Raw genomic sequence first — 20960 nt, 5'->3', positions numbered from 1 at the left:
ACAGGCATTAGCCTGAAGTTAATTTCATCAATTTTTCTTGTCTTCAAACTGAACTTAAGCAATTTGTTACCGGAACATTTTCCTTGATTTTCGTTTGTTAGAATGTGTGTCAGATTTAAATTTCTCTAGCTAGTTAACAATTATTCAGGTGGAAATGGCTAGTGGTGGATATTTACCACCACCGCTAGACACCGACACTGAGGTGAAGAGTTGTTTTGGTATATACTAAAACAGTGAGATAATACAGCAAAAAAAGACGATTTCAATTCATTTATTCCTGCCATGACGAGCTTTGCTCAAGAAAAAAATTCTCAGCAGGCATCGTAAACTGATGCCGAGGTTTGGGGAAGAAGGCGTTGGGTGGCTGTCATCACATTAATTACACCACAATGTAATTATACAGATTAGCGCCCACGAATCCACGAGAGATACGCGATTGCGTGCGAGTTAACGCGGGGTCATCTGTTGGCGATGAAAATCAAAATCATGAAATGAAATGAAGTTTGTTGTGCGTGTAATGGTCGTAAAATACTGCGTTTTCTCTGTTTCTGCCTGTTTCCTTATAACGACATTTTTAATCACGTAGTCTTTCAAAGATCCTTCCTTTTCACAGAAGAGGCAATACCGGCGAGGCGCCGTATTCGAAAAGCCTCTCTTTCAATTATTTAGGTATGATTCTTTCGCTTGGTTTGCCATAAAACAGTAACAAAAGATATCGCAATTTTCATGTGCCGTACGACCTGAATAACAACCGTATCGAATTTCCAGTATTGCGTTACTTGGTGGATCGATCAGTGTTCACGCTTTGCGATCGTAGTACACGATGTTACTGTTTTGGAACAAAACCTGTGGCGGTCGCACGACTTGGCCTCGTATCCTGGTTAAATTCTTACCAATATTGTAATATTAAACCTCGACGAGATTTTTCATGTCGAAATGTCGAAAAGCATCATGTTTTCGATTTCGAAACCATTCGAAATGAAGTCATAGAGGCAGTCGGATTTTCGACGTGCGGCTTTCCACCGGCTAACTTAACCACGCAGAGTCTTTGCAGGATTACAAGTGCCACACTTGACCCTTGCAAGCATTGGTATCTACTTTTGAAAGAGGTATGTGACGTTCCTTTGCGTAAATATTTCATATGCGATGTATTTAAGATATTTCCCGACGAAATCCAAAGTGTGGCGACACGGGAACTTCAGCCGGCCAACTCATCGTTCGGAGTAGTGGGGTTAGCCAGGATTCCCGACCTCGTTCACGTTGTGTTCACGTTCTGTCTAATAGCTGGTCTATCTTCTTCGTAATAAACAATCCCCGACGAACTTATTAAATCTGCGGGATTTATGACTATCGTAAATCTGGTGAACTCCGCCACGCTAGACTTTGAGCCCGAAGGCGCGAAAAATTTATCTTTTGGCGCCAAACTCAGTCACGACTCCGAAGAGCTCGCTTCCTAACTTACCGAAAGATCAGCTAGAGTAAATTCCCTAGGAGTGGAACTGAAGAAGCTTTGAACACAGATTTCTCATCTGGAATCAGCATGGAGTCAATTTTTCAGACCCTTTTTTCCACCTCAATATTCGTACCTTGTCATGGTGAGGTGTCTTGAGTGCCTCAATGACCAATTGCAATACAATGCCTTTAAAGAATTCAGCTTCAGTTGGTGGGCTGTATTTTCTGCAAGGTAGAGGCCAGACTAACACGGACTTTGTCGTTGTAGTTATTGTTATGATTATTATAATTATCATTATTATTACTGATTTTGTTATTGTTATCATTATCTTCATGATTGTGATTGAATCATTTTCAAAATGAAATAGGCTGCTCAATGAGGATGGCATGCTGAGGCAAGTAGATTTTCATTTATTTACCCCCCCCTCCCCCCAAGTAGAAATTCAAGTGTTTCTGATAGTTTTTCTCTTCAATAGATTGTTAGAATGCAGAAGATTTTCTAAGACACATTGTACAGAGGGCTTGTCTTAAGTAGTTGTTTTCTGATTCAAAACCACCTGCCTAGTTCTGTTTCTCTTGGGTAGTTAGTCCATGGACTGTTGTTATCTGATGGCAGAACTAACAGGTGGATCTGTTTCTCTTGGGTAGTCAGTCCATTATGGGCTGTTGTTATCTGATGGCAGAACCACCGATCTGTTCTGTTTCTCTTGGGTAGTCAGTCTATGGACTGTTGTTATCTGATGGCAGAACCAGTCCCTATTTTTTTCAGCACTATACAGTCAGTCTTTTATGGACAGTTATTTTTATCTGATGGCAGTTTTAGCTTGCTCTTTTTGTTTTGAAAAATGTGTTGCTTATGCTGTTTGTCACATATCATCTGTTATTAGTCGGAGGCACTTTGGTCAATCAATGCTATCATTGTCTTCATTATTATTATAATTGTTAATTCAGCTGCTACTCTTCTCTCTTTGCCACAGGGCCCACTACAGACAGCACTAGCTTAATGAAGTCCCAAAACCTTTGACAATGAGCCAACTCAAGAATTGCAGTCCTGAACAGTTTTTGGGGTTTTCCTGGCTTTTCTTGAGATTATTTTGTCTCAGTTTCAATTACTTCAATCACTTATTCAGCTAGACTAACAATAACACCATTTAGTTCATAGATAAACATTGAAATAATCATAATAGTAATATAAATGATAATAATAATGATTTGTTATTGTTATCATTATCATTATCTTTATGATTGTGATCATCATTTTCAAATTGAAATAGGCTGCTCAGTGAGGATGGCATGCTGAGGCAAGTAGATTTTCATTTAATTCCTCCCCCCTCCCCCCAAATAGAAATTCAAGTGTTTCTGATAGTTTTTCTCTTCAATAGATTGTTAGAATGCAGAAGATTTTCTAAGACACATTGTACAGAGGTCTTAAATAGTTGTTTTCTGATTCAAAACCACCTGCCTAGTTCTGTTTATATTGGGTAGTTAGTCCATGGACTGTTGTTATCTGATGGCAGAACTAACAGGTGGATCTGTTTCTCTTGGGTAGTCAGTCCATTATGGGCTGTTGTTATCTGATGGCAGAACCACCGATCTGTTCTGTTTCTCTTGGGTGGTCAGTCTATGGACTGTTGTTATCTGATGGCAGAACCAGTCCCTATTTTTTTTTTTAGCTCTATGCTGTCAGTCTTTTATGGACAGTTATTTTTATCTGATGGCAATTTTAGCTTGCTCTTTTTGTTTTGAAAAGTGTGTTGCTTATGCTGTTTGTCATGTATCATCTGTTATTAGTCATAGGGTGACTTTGGTCAATCAATGCTATCATTGTCCTTAGTATTATTATTATTAATTCAGCTGCTACTCTTCTCTCTTTGACACAGGGCCCACTACAGACAGCACTAGCTTAATGAAGTCCCAAAACCTTTCACAATGAGCCAAGTCAACAATTGCAGTCCTGAACAGTTTTTGGGGTTTTTCTGTCTTTTCTTAATTTGTTTTTGCCCCAGTTTCAATCACTTGGACACTCATTCAGCTAGACTAACAATAACACCATTTAGTTCATAGATAAACATTGAAATAATCATAATAGTAATATGAATGATAATAATAATGATTAGATTAATGGAAATAATCATAGGAATTATAACCATCAGGGTAATGAACATTATTTCTCTAACTATTGTAAATATTTTTATCATTATTATTATTATTATTATTATTATTATTATTATTATCATTATTATTGTTATCATTGTTATTATTATTATTATCATTATTATCATTATTATTGTTATCAATGTCATTACTATTTCCATCATGAATTATTAGAGATGCTTGGAAAAAAATGATCTATAGTTCCCTCCAACTCATTATTCTTTCAGTTAAGTGAATTAAGACTTTGTGAACAGTTACTGCTTTATTCTGTCATTCCTGATGACCATAGAAATGGTGAAAGTCCACAGATATTATCCCTCTAAGAGTTTTTCCAGGTGTTTTTTTTTTTCCTCTGAATTTGGTTACAACAGAATGAAGGGCATCAGAGTATAGTGCGCCCAGCTAGACATGAATTGCATTAATATTACAGGGTCATTTTGCTGTATTCAGGGTTTAATCTTAGCCTTCTACAGACAAGTTTGTTCCTCTAAATGCAAAACACATTTTATCGTTTTTTAAAACAAACTTACAAAAACTGCCAAGAAACAGCTACTAAATTTATGGAAACATGACGAACAAGTCAACTAGACTGTGTACTACACATCATTGAAATCAAAGTATCACTTTAGGAACATAAAATCGCAAGGTCAGTTTCCCATTTTTAGTGCCTGAGAAAAGATCAGGCCACCAGATTACTTCAAATTCTCTGGTTGCTCGTCCATCTCAATTTCCAACAACCATTTTAGTTTACTGGGTGAGAATCGTGCTTGATTTCTTGCCCCATGCTCTTTAATTGGCCGCCTGTAAAGCTTGTTGAGAGTTTAACAGCTACTACTTGCAGCAACCTCCATATTCCCCCGATAGCCTTTCTTCACTCTAATGCTACAGAACTTTGATGACTCAGACCAGAAATAACATCATTCACTCTACCATCCCTGTAATAAAAAACTTTGGATTTTTCTCTCCATACAGGGGGCCGCAAATATATTTTTACCCTCGCACGTTTATAAAAGCATTCGGCATGCCTGCTAACAAAGCTTGGATGTATGTTTCAGGAACTTAGTATCTTTCAACTCGACACCATTTGCCTGAAACCAAAATAATAATTACGAAAGTTAAGAGATTATTTACTTCTGGAGTGAAATGTACTAAATGATTTGCCCTTTCAAACATAAACCTGAGTTATCAGGTTTTGTCAATCACAAAATTACACGCCGGGTTATTAGTATTCCTTGGGGACCTTCCTATATTATCATAAATATCTAAGACAAGCAGGTCATTTAGCTAGGTAATCTATGTTAAAAACCGCGCAGTACAACACTTAGAATTATTTTCCTCACTCATTTTTCTCACACTGCAACTTCGCGTACTACGCAATTATTACTACGCAGTCATATCTGGTGTCCAATTGGGAGAGCTTATTATTTTTGTTTTAGAGGTGAATTGCGATTTCTTGTATGTCCCCTATTTCGTCGAAGAAAAGCTCGAACAAATACTGAAAGGTTCTGTCCTGGTGTACCGGTTCACAAGAGAATTACCATTGTTCTTTCTTTGTTTAGGAGTCACTGGTTAGCTGTTGTGCATTGTTCGGTCTTTTGTAACGGCTCTTGTGAACCGGTACATGAGGACAGAACCTACTGAAAGTAATGAGTAAGTCACTATGAACAACTAGTGCAAAGTGACAGCACTATCGAGCCAAACTGAGAACTGTTCTTTAATGATTTTTAACATGAACCACCAATTCTTACTATTTTTAATTTCTTCGTTTTAATAGACTTTGACATGTTCTTGAGAAGATATTAAATCGGTTAGCGCTGTTGTTCCCTTCAAAATTATTTTGGTGGAAGCGCCTCAGAAGACACTGGTTTAACTAAAACCATGTTGGGCGACGTTATATTTTGACTGCACAACCCGCAATTAAATTTAATTTTAACAGCTATTCGAGTGTGTGAAGAACGGTAAAGAGCAAAATTACATACCATCGGCCTTTCGATGCACGGACGAATTAAAACTTTTTACAATTCCACTTATCCATTGCTTGTAACTGATAGACCTTGTCCTTATTCTTGCGGGAGGCCGTACGATCTGTTGTCCATTGTAGAACTTGGCAAACTTCGCGCACTTCTTCGAGCGCAACAATGTGATCTTTCGATTCTCTATCTCACTAGCGCAGTTGTGTTGAACATGGACGAATAATACATCGCAGCGTGTCTTGTAGATAGCTAGAGATGCCATGCATGTTTAGGATAAGCGCTGAATATGGACGAGCGTTAAAGCCGCCACTGAAAAAGCACAATCGACCGTTTTTCATTGTAAGGACCAGGTCTTTCACACAGCTGTCAGAATTAAAGAGAGGAAGAACGTCGATCTCGCTCACCTAAGTAGCGAAGTACACCACGAGCGGCGACGATGATCAAACACCTGGAAGATCAGCGTGGTGTCCCTCTACTCTTTGGTATCATAACCAAGAGCGAGCACTTTCGACTTCTCACTAAGTTTTACGGTTTATAAAACAAAGGCCCCGCTCTACACAAAGCCTTAAAGAATGAAACACTAGAAAAGCTTACTTAGCTTGGAATTATAAAAATTTCCTTTCTTAAAAATCGAAGATTTTCATGGTTTCGTAACTTCGTATTTTTCCAAATTTCCTCTTTTACATGTTATGCCGTTTTGCATTTTCTTCAACGTATAATTTAGTTCAGCGTCGATCATTTATCATCCTTAGAAGAAAATATTCTGATCTTTACGTTTAACTATAAAATTGCTTTGGCTTACATTGTGCGCATAAAAGGAGCGTTAAATTAAACATGAGTTGATTCCACGCGAGGGTTTTACCTGGAAAAATGCCTGCACACGAGAGACACCGACATTACCGCGTGTCCCTTTCTGGAAAACATTCGTGTTATGACAAGAAAGGTCAGCTTAAGGGTTTTGGGTTACCCAAACTATGCAATTTTGACGCCGAAAAGTGCCAAAAAGTAATTACAGAAACTTCATCCGCAACACCTTGAACGTGCTGTGGGCGCGAACTGAGATCTTCTCTTACAGTTAATAATTGCCAGGCGGAACTCAGATCCGGCTAAGCCTAATTTGCATAAATTTTTTTGGTGGGCAAAGCTCGTCATGCGATTACAATATTTTCAGGCGCAAATTCTGCAGGCGTTTCTCGGAGATGAATAAGGAAAGGATATTCGGAGTTTGAGTAGTCAATCAGAGCGCGCCTTCAACGCTTTCTTCGGTTTCAGTATATACTAATTAACAATTAGAACATAGCTAGCAGAGCCGCGCAATCAAATTCAGTATACGTAAGCGTGCTCAAAATCCCGATAGTGCACACCGTTAGCGTGAGCAAATCGCTTAGCGAGAAATTTTTTTTTTCGCACGAGCGGCCAATGTTAGCGCGGGGAAAAATAATATATTTCGCGACAATAATGGATACAAACAGAGACTCGGCCTACTAGTCCCAAAACGAAGACAATTTTTCAACCTTTTCCCTTTCATGGGCTAGAGTTCTTAGATGAGGCAGAAAAAGACAAAAACAATGCAAAAGGAGACTCGGCATCAGCACCGCCACGATTCACTGCAATTGATATTGTTGTCCGTTTTTCGCGTCGGATTTGATGCACAATTGCACCGGCTATGTTCTAAAACAATTGGTTCATTCTTTCAGCTGTGCACTATCGAGTTATGGAGCACGTGGGAAGTTTGGAGAGCACTCAAGAAGCTAGAGTTGCCCTCAGCTATTGCCTCGGGCAACTCTTACACTTCTTTCGTGCTCTCCAAACTTCCCGCGTGCTCCATAACTCGATAGCGCACGCTAAAGCATGAACCAATTGTTAATTGGTTAATTGGTTAACTTTTAAAGCTCTCGATAACTTAGCTCCTGGTTACTTTGGTAATCTTCTGCACTTATACACCCCACATAGGTTGTTAAGGTCTTCATCAAAATTTCAGCTTCAAACTGCTTGGTGTGTATTTTTGTGGCGCTTTTGAAAGCACTCTTATGTTTACATGTCGTATCGCAGCACAGAAGACCCTTGAGTTGAAGGTGAGAACAGTCCAGTGAAAGGCTGACTTCCTGATTCATAGAAGGCATAATGCGCATCATATTTACTTCACTATGGGTTTCCTTGATCAACAAGGATGAATCTAGAAACTTCTAACAGTCCTTTCACCAATTTGGAGATAAAGATCGGGAAATTCTTCGCCATGATTTTTCACTCTCTTCCTCTGGATATGAATGAAAAAAAAAGCAATTTTACAAAAAATGGTAATGCTTTGTGTATTTTCTTCAGCTTGAGCTTCTTGTTTACTAAGGTCTCGCTAAATCCGGCGTCATTTGACAACCGCTAACCTCGTTGGCAAGCAAGCTTTTTTAGTAAGATTACATTTCCCAAGCTACCTCGGAAGAATCTGCTGAGGACCGTCCTTCCTGGAGATCCCTCGTTAAGAATGGTGTTGTTGAGTTTGAGGTAAACTGTATTTGGGACAAGGAACACCGGCGTCATAAAAGGAAAGACCGAAACAGTTCTGCCCTCCAACCCCAAGCATCCCCTGCCCCCATTGCAATAGGGGAATCCTTGTTTACAATATTTGCCTCAATAGCATAAGCAATTCAGTTTCTGATGGAGCTAAAAATAAATCAGTTCTGAATATCGAAAGGTCAAAGTACGATTAACTCGGCCAATGAATACGAGCCTGATGCATTGAATATTTTTTGTGCAACACGGGTTTAAAAACTCAAAATTTTACATAGAATGTATGAGCTGATTAGCGCTTTTGCCACCCAGAAATTTTGCAGTTTTTGATGGACTATTTCTCCTTGAATATTACACCCAAAGAGCTAAAAATTTCACCATGTACTAAGGTTTTCTAGCTCTTTAGCTGCCTGAAGTCAATTTGTATCTAACATGCTTCCTTCTTTACGCAAAGCCGTATGCAAATGAGCAAAAATGTAAACAATGACGTCAGCATGAATCCGCCTATAGGCAGTTCCGTGCGAAGATTGGCCTAATCAGCCATCTTCGTACTCACGCAACCCCTCAGTGACATTTTTGAAGTCGATGGTCATCTTCGCTTTCGAAGGACGAACATAATCACTTACACCCCAAAGTGATTCGTTGTGCTGCAATCTTACTTGCCAAGGGAAGCTGATGCGAAACGGTAGGGTCGATGATGCTGCAGTAATTACACAATTGTTACTTTACAATTACAGGAAAAGAATTGCAAAGACAATTGGGAAGTATTGTTTCAGAGTTCAGACAACGGACAAAATGAAATTTATAAATTTTATTTAAAAGTGGACTGGGTTGAAACAACCTCTTCTCGTATTTTGTTTGTACGACTGAAAATGTCTGTGCAGCGAAGTAACGTTTACCACTACCTATCCTTTAGCTTTGAAAGACATCTTTGCTGGGAAGTGACAAGTTTGAGTAAGCCGCCTCGAATTAACAAATGGTAAACACCACAGCGTACACTATTGAGTTATGGATGCACGCGGGAGGTTGCTAAGCACGAAAGAAGCATAAGAGTCGCTCGAGGCGATAGCCGAGAGCGACTCTAGCTTCTTGAGTGCTTAGCAAACCTCCCAAGTGCATCCATAACTCAATAGTGTACGCTGTGGTGTTTACCATTTGTTTTATAACATAACATTGACACATTGTAGCTAAAGAGTTCCCTTTTATTTAACAAATCTTACGCGACCAGAAAAAACAAGCGCGCGCGGAAAAATAGCCTTTGCATTTGCTCACGTCAGCAGCGTACACCCATGGGCAAATGGGGGACGCTAAATTGACCAATCAGAGCGCGCGCTTTACTTTGGTTATGTTATAAAATCAATTTGAATAGTTCTATTGTAACGCAAGTGAAGCAGAAACGTGAAACGTTGGCCAGTAGTACACTGAAGAAAACTGTTCTGGTTGGCGTTTTACAACAATTAATTGAAACATGAAAAGCGACGCGAATAACTTTGTCATTGTCTTAAACTTAAATAAATTTCACATATGGGAAACTATTTTCATAAAGGTCGGCACACACGAGGGGACTAGTCCCTGCGACTAGTCCCACCGACCAGTTTCATGCGACTAGCCCCTTCGTGTGAACTACACATTTCTGTGGTCGCAGGGACCAAAATTTGGTCACTGCGACTGGTCGCACGAATTCAAACTGGTTTGAATTCGTGCGACCAGTCGCAGGGACTTGTCGCATGAAACAAATGTTTGTCCCTTCGTGTGAACTGTTTGTGCGACCAGTCCCTGCGACTAAACGGTAAATAAGCCAATCACGGGTCAGTATGATGCGTGACTTCCGGTATTTGTAAACATTGCAGTTTCTAATGATGAATTTTCCATGACTTCTAGATTTCTACAACTGAAGAATAAAAAACTATTTCTAGTTTTGTAAACATATACAGATGGTTTGGAACCGTTTTGATGGAATTTTTACCCTATTTGACTGTGTCTGTTAAAAATAAAATTAAAAAAAACAAAAACGGAACACGTAAAAGCCTGAATAATCCGACTGAATAAGTGTAGTTCGTTTGCGCTGATGTTTAATAGTGCTACAATGAAAAGTTACCAAATTTTAATTGTTTTAGTGTAACGCCCCAGACTAAGAAACATCTTTTGCCTCTTAATTTTCCTATGTTCTTGTGCAATTGAGTGCTCTCGTATGAACACCTTAAGGGACTAGTCCCTGCTACCGGTCCCCTCGTGTAAACCCTTCAAAGACTTGTCGCCGGGACTAGTCGCACGGACTAGTCGCAGGGACTTGTCCGCTCGTGTGTGCCGACCTTAAAGATCACTTGCGTTACCACTTACCTAAATTTGGTAACTATTTCACAAAACTACGAAAAATCACGTGATTTCTGAGAAAGCGGTTCTACATTCAAAAAGTTGTTTTGCAAAGCCTATCATTACGTGTTTGAAGATTTCGTTTGTCATGAATTCGACGAGGAAGCACGATAAGATGCGATACTGTCTTCCGACATTCATCTTCTTAGACTCTTCTTGCCACTGGATCGGTCTTCCACCTGTTTTGAAGATGGTGGCAAGAGGATCGCGCTTCACATACCTGCCACGAAAGACTAGTGTTAAAGGGTAGTCGGCCAGAAAGTATGGTGGGTGATTCCCGCCAAAATTCAAGTCTTAATTGCTGTTTGATTTCTAAATTTTATGTGAGAGTGAATCTTATTTTGTCGAGTTTATATTCTATGCGGGTTTCTGATTTCCTGTGCTCTTCAAATTTTGTGACAAAATCAATTGAATCACACACAGCGAATTTTATGCTACACCAAACCTGTTCGGTCGGTACGAAAGCGTTCCGTCAACTTCTACCAGAAGTGGTCCATGTACGCGTCCTCCAGAGGTAGCGCTTGAATCCCCCTCCTCCACTCCCTCGACTGTTAAGGCACTCTGCAAAGGACGGACATACGCAAGTGCTTGTGCCAACCTTGACTGGTCTGCCTAGCTAGGTGAAAAAGATAGAACTTTAAGAGGCCGGTTTAGGCCGAAAATAAAATGGTCTTTGGCGGTAAAGATGGAGCAGCCGAAGTCAAAAGTAAACTGGAAACTATCTGCCCTAAGCTTGTGGAGGGGGCTGGGTTTGAAATCCTGCGTTTCTGGTGGAAGAAGTGATCCCGTTGTCGTGACACCTCCTACGGCTGGATATTTGCTTCCGTTTTTCCGACCGTCTCTTGCAGTGGATTTGACGAGCAGAAGAACTCGTGGGTGCGAGTTTCTTTCACTTTATAAGGCTGGAATCTTCTACCATTTCTGGCGACTGGCGCTACCTCTGGAGGACGCACATGGACCACCTCTGGCAGAAGTCGACGGAACGCTTAAGGGTATTATAAGCGTAAATTATCGTAAACTTATTTTTTAATGTGTAATTGTACTTTAGACTTAGATGCACGACCCCATAAGCACTAGCTTTAACTATCATCGTGCTGAAATAAAGTAGATGTATGTATGTATGTAACGCTTCCGTACGCACTGAACAGGTTTCGGAAATTTGCCAACACGGCGCTGTCATCGTGACGCAAATTAACGCGATTAGAAGTGGTTGGTGTGCTTGAGGTGGTAGTAGACGTCGTAGTGGTGTTATGAGGGCTGTTCAATCTAGACTAAAGTTCGTAGTTTGCCTTAATTAGCAAGTTGATAGCCGTCAAAAACTTTACAGGACTTCTACCTTCTTCGCTCTCCGCCATTTTTACAAACCACAGAAGTTGTTTTTGCCTCTTTCTCTTGTCTAGTCACCAGTCCCCAACGGACACTACTTGTCAACATCATCAAATTTGCCGAAGCATTAAATTTTAGACAGTAGGGAGTTTAAGCAGATCACTACGGCTGGCGCTGCTACGGCTACCATGGTTGACGAGGTTTGGGGAGAGTACGTCGCCGTAGCCCGCCAAAATTCAACTTTAAGCAACGCGAACTACAAACCTTGTACGGCTGAGAAGTTTAAAACCAATAAGCGTCTTCGAGGTAGTTTTTGCTCGTCTAAAAACTCAAAATGACTTCGTTCAAAGAGACGAGGGATTCCGACGTTTGGAAAAAAAATTGTAAGCGATCCTGTGCACAGTGAATGAGCGAATTAAAATATTTAAGCTTACGTGTTGTAAAATTGCCAGTTTGGAGCTTATAAACACCAAAGCAACGCTTCTACACGGTCCTTTATAACCCTCGTCATTCCTCAGCTTCAGCTATTTGAATTTCAAGTAGTCTTTAAGGTTCGAAAAGGAAAAGTTAGACTTTCTACTTATGTATTTCTCCTGGCGTTCGCTGCGTTCTCCATGTGCACACCGCTTCGATCCTTCGACAAACCCGGCTGCAAAAATAAAGGCAGATTCACTCAGTAAGGGACAGCAAGCTTGATAAATATTCACGATAAGCTATTTTTAAAGATGTTAAGTGTATTTCATTAGTTAAAGTTGCTCAGGAGAACGTATAAAGCGAAGAAAGAAGCGAGATAAGTTCACGTACGACAGACTACGCCGAAACCTTCCCACTCGCGTAGAAGGATTTCCCGCTACGGCTGGATGGGAACCACTGACATGCGCAATGACTCGTTTCTGGACAATTTTACTTCCGGTAGCCGTAGCAGCGCAAGCCGTAGTGATTTGCTTAAACTCCTTAGTAATAAATTTGATGCGGCATAAAATATGATGAAGCAGGACATTTAGAAAACCGTACATTAACTATTGTTTCCAAAATGCCTTGCATCACCAAATTCGTGTTCAACACAAAGTTACTCAATCATAAAGTTTGGTGTAGCATGAAATTCGCTGTCTGCGACTCAATTGATTTTGTCACAAAATTTGAAAAGGACAGGAAATCAGAGACCTGTTTAGAAAATAAAATCGACAAAATAAGATCCATTCTTATTTTGCGGAAGCGGAACGGAATCGGCGCGTTGTCGTGTTGCTGTTTCAATTTTCTTCAAGAAATGAAGAAATTTCCTGGTCGTCTAGCTGTTTTTCTTAGTTCGATTAATCTAATAAACTTAGACCTATATTTGCCAATCACTTCGACTCTTCGTTGTTAGGAATATGATTCAAATTGTCTGCGATGTTTTTTTTTTCGTAACTTCAATCCAATTCTTCGCTTGCGCGATGCGAAAAACCTGCGTAACCGATTCTCTAGAGTACAAATACCGCGTGATATTTGTAATCGTCTATGGCGTTATTTGTACTCTACGGAGTGTAGTTAGATAATAAATAGAGTTCACATCTTCAAATCTACACTTTCGTACACGGTGGTAACTTAAGTTAAGCGGAAAATCCTTTTAAGTTCTTGTCAGGGCATACCCCAATAAGATCTTATTTTGCAACAAATAATCAATACTTAATATTCTAGTTGTAAATTTAATTTAAGTATAGTTCCACATCCATAATGGCGACTCTGCTGTTAAAATCACGTCATTATACTTCAGACCTAACTCATCAAATAGCAGCTTCTGAAATATAGTTTGGCTTCTTGAGCACTGTTTGAAAGATTTCCTTCAACTCATTTGTGAATGATTATTGCGGACATTTTGCAAATTTCTCCCATCACCAAACTGATTATTGACCACCAAGTCATGATTCGACATGATGATCGACCAACAACTCGACGGGAATGCAGCTTGTCCATAGCGATGTGGCTTCCAAGGTTTGGTTTCACTAATAAGACGAAGTGAGCCGGCTAAGTATATATTCAGTTATGTTTTCAGGCAACTGTAGCCAGATGTTACTTTTTTAGCCCGTTTTGCGTGACCCACCCTTCGTGGTGTCACGCGTATCGGTTTTCGGTCGCAAACAATCAACCACGTTTGCACGGTACATGTCGAGACAGACCGTCTGTCAGAAATGTCGCAGTCCACTCGATCGCTGAATATTTCGCTACCCGCCAGAAACTACCCGGAGTTTAACGCTTTCTTAAATCAAATTGCTGACGAAATAACAAAAGAAGAGTTGGAGCAAATGAAATTTCTCTGTCTCGGACAAAACAACGATAATTACTTGCCACGAGGAGAGCTCCAAGCCATCAAGAGCCAACGCGAGTTTTTGAGCTTCTTGCGCCAACACGATAGAATCTGCCCAGAAGACGTGTCCTATTTGGTATGGCTTCTGAGAAACGTCGATTGCATTAGGCTAGCCGAATTGATTGAGAATCAAGGTAAGATTGTGGCCTTGACTCGCACGTAGATGGATTTGATAAGATCGGTTTTGGATGTGTTCTTCCTTTATGAATAATACGATTTTACAGACCTTAGATTTCTCTTTGCGTTCAGAAGTCAATACATTCCCGCCAAGTCTTCGATTAAATTAGATCAAAGTTCATCTAGCTGTGGGCGCTTTAAAGAAAATTTTAAGTTATAATGATAAATGCGCCAAAATTGAACACATCGAAAGGCAGTATATTTCACGGTCGAGGAGTTTGCTCAATCAAGACCAATGCAAATTAATTACATGTTGTTGGTGTCACGAAACTAAGACCCTCGAAAACTAAGATCTAAGACCTAAGACTCGTCTTAGTTTTCGAGATTACGAAAACTGAGACCCCCCCCCAAAATCGAATCCGTCCAAATATAAAGTCAAATTGTAACTAGAATAGATCTAATCTGTCAAATTATCTCCTGTCCGATCCTTTCCACCGAGTTTAAGGTCAAATTAACGGTAAATTTAGGGGTCTTAGTTTTCGTAATTTCGAAAACAAAGGCCCCTCGTCATTACGAAACGAAGACCCCCATCAAACCAATCTGTAAAATTTCTACAAAGTCGAGTTACGCCCGTTCAAAGACTATAATCTGTAAATCAACTAAAAACTACTATCGTACGCGTGCTAGACGATCCGCTTCTTCGAACAATTTGGAGCCATATCAGCATTGTGGCTTTAATTATAAAGAGGACGAAAGCCACAGACTACCTACTATAATTGTACACTGAAAATATGCCTTACCCTTATTAGTCTATAATTTTGGTTGTTTATCCTTAAAGTCATAAAATTGTTTTTCCACTGGAGTTGGAATTTTGTCTTCTTTGCGGGCTGACATGTCGCTAAGAGGAGTCTGTTTTCGAAATTACGAAAACTGATACCCCCAAAGTTACTGTTAAATTTGACCTGAAACTCGGTGGAAAGGATCAGACAGGAGGCAGTTTGACAGATTTCGTAATCTTAGTTTTCGTAATCTCGATAACTATAAAGACGGGTCTTAGGTCTTAGGTTTTAGTTTGCGAGGGTCTTAGTTTTCGTAACAGCCATAACGTGTTTGCAGCCGCACCGAATGATGTTTGATTGGGTTTTTGTCTACGGTATCTATGTGTAAAGTTGAAAATAAATGCAAGATTCTAAAACCACGCAAACTTGACCTCGTTAAACGCCTTCTCATTGAGTATTTCCTGGCGACGCCGGCCATCTTCGAAATTCTACCGATGGCTGTAGATTACAGTTTGTCAATATAACAGACAATAGTGAACAGCTAACACCTCTTTAATCATGATAGAAAGCTAAAAAAATTGGCTCTCTTGTTGAATGGGAGAAAAATGGCATCATGTATTGGAGTAAACACTTGCAATCCTGACAGAAGCTTCCGCCATCTCTTGAGAAAAGCGGGATTTGTCTAGACGAAGTCAGTTTAGTGTTTACATTAGGCTCAGATAAATGTTTCCCGCATAACCGCCTCCATAAGCTCAATGGATAGAGCGCTGGACTGATGTGCGGGAGGTCGAGGGTTCGAGTCCCGGCCGGATCAACACTCAGGGTCTTAAAATAATTGAGAAGAATTTGCTACCATTCTATAACATCAAGAAATGGTTAGATTTTCTAGTCTTCTCGGATATGGACGAATAAATGGAGGTCCCGTCTCCTGCAGGGTTGGGGTAGGAGACGTTAATTTCCCACACACGAGATCGCTGTGTGATGAATGTCCTCCCTTGGGGTGGGATTGGTGGGTTTATTGGGCCCGCAGTAATCGGCGCAAGCTGTTGCGGTGTCCCTGAATCTAAATACAAACGACTCAAAATCCGTTTTCTGTACCAAAACCTAGCGCATGCCCGTAAGTTATTCAGCTTTATCAGCGGAAGCTGGGACCGACGCAATCTTTGCTTCCGTTGCGCCCACGAACGCCTTGTATGCGGTGACCTTCCCCAAGACGAGAATGAACCATAGACCGAACTTGAAAATAATCATTCTTGAGATCAAGCAAGTCAAATATGCTAATCAAGCTGACAGTGCTACTTTTATAAAAAGGGCAAAAATTAAGTTGGTTTTTTTCCAAATTATGCCGAATTATACTCAGCTATCTCTTGTGTCTCGGCTATTATCCTCTTGTGTCTCGGCTATCATCCTTGTATCTATTCAAAGTTTTCCTTTTTTTTTTCCTCGTATTTTAGGTACACCATCGTCGCCGGGATGTCAACCTCGAAACCTTCCGTGTTTAACCGCACACTTTGTTGGAAGAGACGCGGACGTAGAACAAATCCTAGAGAAACTGCGGACCTTCCGTATGGTTGTTCTTCTATCTATCCCAGGAATGGGGAAGACTGAAGTGGGAGTCTGCGTAAGTCGCGTGTTAAAGCAAGAGTGTTACCATTTTGTTACACATATTCGAGTAGAGAGTTATCATCAGAAACTCGAAGACGTCTGCAGAGGGATTCTTGGTCGATTAAGTAGTCGTCCTTGGTCGCCAACCGCTGATTTTGTGTCTATTACGAAGCGTAAACTATCGGAGCGAAATATCCCAACTGTCATAGTACTAGACAATACAGAGAATATACAGGGTGAGGAATTTGACGAATTTGCTGAATGGCTGGTGAAATCTGCCCCGAATGTACAGTTTATAATTACTACTCGAGAAGATGTTGGATTCGTGTCGGCAGACGTGTGTAAGTTTCCACTCAAACCTTTGGATCCCGACCCGTCTGCTAAACTGCTCCGGAGTCTAGTTGATGGCTGTAGCGAGGAACATTCCAAGGAACTTGCTAAACTTTGTGGTGGGATACCACTCCTTCTTGTGACTTGCTCTGACTCGCTGAATAATGGTTTTAGTCCCGAGAGATTAATCCAGTACCTTAGGAATAATCCCATACAACTTATCAAGACTAGTGCGAACGATGTTTATAAGACGCTGGAAGTGTTTTTCAGGAATTTTTCCAATGAGGTAATACAGAATCTTGTCCTTTTTTCTGTTTTCCCGTCGGAGTTCTCAGCTCACGACATTCAGTTTCTTTTTAAAGATCCTTTACACTGTGAAACAGTGAAGACCAGGATGGTCAAGTATGCTCTCCTTCAGAGGGACGCCGACGGAAAAATGAGAATGCATCCTTTGGTCCAAGCCTACTTCCGAACAGAGAAAGAATCTCTAGGCATGGGTGAACCATGGCGCGCCACTCAGTATAAATTCAATCATCATTACCTTGATCTGCTAAGAGACTTGAGTAGAGAGTTTATCAGCAAAGATTCAGCTTTGGTTGCCATTCAGAAGTTTCGACAGCACAAAGCGAATATCATGGAAGCGCTGAAGAATTGTCTCGAAGACTCTAGCGATTCAGATGACAAAAATTTTGTTCTAGACGTCGTTAACAGTACAGAAGTGCTTGATTTTGTGGCAAAAGTTTTAACTCCCCCCAAAGAGTGCACAATGCTGTACCAGAAATGCTGTGAGATTGCTAAAACATCCGGCGATAAGAAGAAACATGCAGAGAGCTTGAATTCACTCGGATTCCGTCGTCTCTGTGACGTGTCTCACAGCAAAGACGGCCCAGAAGAAAACCAAGCCACCCTTGCAAAGTTTCAGGAAGCATATGACATGCGCAGCACATTGCCGGAGGAAGAACGAAAGTCCCAAACGCATGCGCACACCGCTAGTAAGCTCGGAGTATGTTTTGTACTGCAGGTGAGAACATGGTAAACATAAAAGAGGACGGCGTGCGGTTATTTTTTTGTTTTGATTTTCCTTCTCATCTTTTTTTCTTTTATCTTTTCCATTCCCATTCCCACATTTTTCTTTTTCTGGGCTCATGGGAATCTAAAGCTAAGACAAAGTTTATAAGCTTTCCTCGTGTATCGAAGTATGTAGAAAATCTAAGAAACTTCATCAATAACGGGCGGAAATGGGCGAGCCTGCTTCAATCCTTATGGGGTTCCACTTGCACTAAGGTAGAATGAATCCGGATATTGAAAAGAATTATTCGTTCTGCAGGGAGATGAGGAAAAAGGACGAAATCTCATACAAGAAGGAATATCAATAAGAGAGTCTTTAAGTGACCGTTTGTATGTTGCTGCTGGATATTGTGACCTTGGAAGTAAGTAACCTTTTGGGTTCGTGTATCATTGTAGGAGACTGGATGGAGGTGATAAAGCGCGCTGTCAAATTCTGAGTTGGGGGGTTTCTATATAAATAAACCGAGAGAAAAAGACAAATAAATTTCCAATTAAATAAAAACTGAAAAAAATATTTACTAAGCTCGTGTATTGCAATCTCGTCGAGTCTTATTTTTTTGGAGAAAGAGGAATGGTCTTGTCTATTGTCCACGACGTGCTTCATTGACTTTTACAAGCTGTCATAAACTTCGAGTCGTATTTAAATTGGTTCGTCTTATTTTCTCTGTGACAATCGTCTTCGTTCCGAAAACGAAAATATCTTGATGGAAGTCTAACGCACATGATATCACATACAAACGTCCAACAGTCAATCAGTATTTACAACATAAATGAAGGTAGTACGCATCGCTTGATCGGTCAATTCAATTTTCAAGCGGATGCTTTATTAGGTTATAGAGCCCGCACGTAACCAGTTATGTTATAACAGCAATAGAAAGCTGAATAACCAGGCTCAATAACGTGATAAAGCCACTTGGGATGTTGGCAGAACTCTCGGAAAGCTTATTAATCACTCGCTCTCGGCTCGTGATTTATGAGCTTTCCTCGAAACGTCTACGGCTTACAAGCTTGATATTATTTGACACAATCACCCTCGCCGTAGTCTCCCTCGCAGCCGTTTTTAGTCTCGTCACGCAACGAGGAGCGTTGCGTGACGAGACTAAAAACGGCTGCGAGGGAGACTACCCTCGACGCGCCCAAGTCCATTCCAGTTAGTTGTTTCTTTTTGAAACGCAGTAAGGAAACATAATGTAATATATTAAGAACGCATATCCTCTCTTCACACCTTGTTAGATTCCTATCGATTGTGTGGTGATCATCAAAAAGCAATCGACATTTGGAAAGAGAACACTTTGCCAGTTTACAAAGAGCAGCTTGGTAACCACCCCTGGACAGCTTCGATTTTGTCCTACATCGCTGACTCGTACAAGACCCTTGCAGTTGGAAGCTCTGAGCAAGGTTACATCGACCAGGCCGAAATGTACTTCAGAGAAGCTCTAGGGCTACGAAAGAAGCTGTTAGGAGATCATCAGGATACAGCTCGATCGCGCGTTCAGCTAAGCGATGTTTTAGTCCTTCAAGGACAATTCGAGAAGGCCCTGAAAAAGCTCAATAAGGCCTTTGTAATTCAAAACGATATTCTGGGTCCTGAACACAGGATCACGAGGAACACTGTGGAGAAACAGAGTGATGTGAGGGAGAAGCTTAGATCAAATCCCCGTTAACTGAATATTCTTACAACCAAAACTCGAGATAAAACTCTTGCGTCTCAGCGAACAGACTGAAGCGTGTCAGTTAAACTTAGGCCAACTAGTATCTCATCAGTGTTTCAAGAAAATTTTCTTGATCCATTGGTATAATGTATAAATCACCTCCTTTATCAACATTACGTACGATTTATTATAGTTTATTTTAACCCTATTTTGTATAGAGCGTTTCGGCGTTGGTGTCGTCGTATTAAAAATAGTAAGAGAATAGTTACTTTTTGACTGTTGCACGTATGTTGACTGTGTTTTTATTTTAGTCGTTGACTTCAACACACCTTTTTAGTTACATGAGAAGAAAAAAGTTACTACAAGCTTAATGCTGGTTGAGATGTTAACTTAACGCAATATATCTAGTAAAGTGGGAATACAAGTTTCCAACCAAGTGGCGTTGAGGTACGCCTTCACTCTATCTTACCTAAAGAGCTTTGGAAAATTGCCACTCTAGATGAACTCATTACCCTAGCAGCGCCATAGACCAAATGAAAAAGGCTTTATTTTGCTTTGTCTATCCCAAATAATTTGATGTAGCGATCCGCGAATGGAAAACCACCCTTTTTAACAAAGAAACCATCATCAATTTTTTACATTCCATATAATCGGCATTCGAAAGCACCTGAGCAATTATCAGATCATATAAGGACAATTCGCCTCAGGTTCAGTAAATATGATTGAATAATCCCCCGACTTCGTCTCGGTGATTATTCAACAAGATAATTTATTAAATTTCGCCCTCTGCGAATAACTGTTTAAGATTTGATCGTGTATGAACGAGAAACAAAGCTAAAAACATTTGATCTTGCCGCCTCAGATATTTTACTTCTATTTCTGCCTGTCAATAAGGGCTGATCCCCACCTCTGTTCTTTTGAAAACCATGTGACCCTCCCTCAAAAAATTAATTTTTTCTTCCGCAAACCCCCCGAACGAGCGAGTTGAAGATTTTTTTCATGATGATGCTACTCTGAAAAATGCCAAGTCCACGTGGATCATCCTCTAGTTAAAGGTTAGAGGTGCATATTTTAAGTCCAAAAGAAAAAAGTAAACATTGATCATGGTGTGCCCATTTTGTTCAAAAAAGGCCATTCGTAGTAATCGTGCAGTATCGCAAAGTACCTAACAAATGTATCGCCTCTTTACGAAAACAAACGAGAGGAAGTTCACTTTTTGACGTTTTATCTCTTCTGTTGCTCTTAAATACCTTGGAGAGGCAGTCAATGTACAAGAACTGAA

The 20960-nt window shown here is 40.3% G+C and overlaps 1 protein-coding gene and 2 long non-coding RNA genes across 4 annotated transcripts; 2 read left to right on the top strand and 1 right to left on the bottom strand.

The window, feature by feature from the left end:
- The first annotated feature begins 276 nt into the window (after positions 1–276).
- On the top strand, positions 277–5545 carry LOC148733609 (uncharacterized). The gene is made up of 4 exons (XR_016000578.1): positions 277–1109; positions 1821–1847; positions 2430–5108; positions 5251–5545. It is a non-coding gene; the product is annotated as an uncharacterized LOC148733609 (long non-coding RNA).
- Positions 5546–8658: 3113 nt separating this feature from the next.
- LOC111347443 (uncharacterized) lies at positions 8659–19959 on the top strand. Of its 2 annotated transcripts, none has more exons than XM_088758389.1 (4): positions 8659–8769; positions 16478–17979; positions 18286–18388; positions 19260–19959. In XM_088758389.1, exons 1-4 carry the CDS (start codon positions 8760–8762, stop codon positions 19688–19690), a joined length of 2046 nt encoding a protein of 681 aa, XP_088614515.1. In that variant the 5' UTR covers positions 8659–8759; the 3' UTR covers positions 19691–19959. The 2 variants fall into 2 exon arrangements, with proteins under 2 accessions (XP_088614515.1, XP_088614514.1); XM_088758388.1 differs by lacking the exon at positions 8659–8769 and adding an exon at positions 13896–14261.
- On the bottom strand, positions 8881–15154 carry LOC148733608 (uncharacterized). Its single transcript, XR_016000518.1, has 3 exons — positions 15045–15154; positions 12218–12432; positions 8881–10677 (listed from the first exon to the last, which is right to left on the bottom strand). It is a non-coding gene; the product is annotated as an uncharacterized LOC148733608 (long non-coding RNA).
- Positions 19960–20960: the final 1001 nt, after the last annotated feature.

Source organism: Stylophora pistillata, chromosome 4, assembly GCF_964205215.1.
Source record: "Stylophora pistillata chromosome 4, jaStyPist1.2, whole genome shotgun sequence".
Taxonomy (NCBI): domain Eukaryota; kingdom Metazoa; phylum Cnidaria; class Anthozoa; order Scleractinia; family Pocilloporidae; genus Stylophora; species Stylophora pistillata.
The sequence above is the reverse complement of the archived record's forward strand: the minus strand, read 5'-3'. Positions and strand labels throughout refer to the sequence as shown.

Coding starts and splice junctions, on each gene's coding strand:
- LOC111347443 (XM_088758388.1), top strand. CDS start 13,952: ATGTCGCAGTCCACTCGATCGCTGAATATTTCGCTACCCGCCAGAAAC. Junction 14,262..16,477: donor CGAATTGATTGAGAATCAAG/GTAAGATTGTGG, acceptor CTCGTATTTTAG/GTACACCATCGTCGCCGGGA. Junction 18,389..19,259: donor TGGATATTGTGACCTTGGAA/GTAAGTAACCTT, acceptor ACACCTTGTTAG/ATTCCTATCGATTGTGTGGT.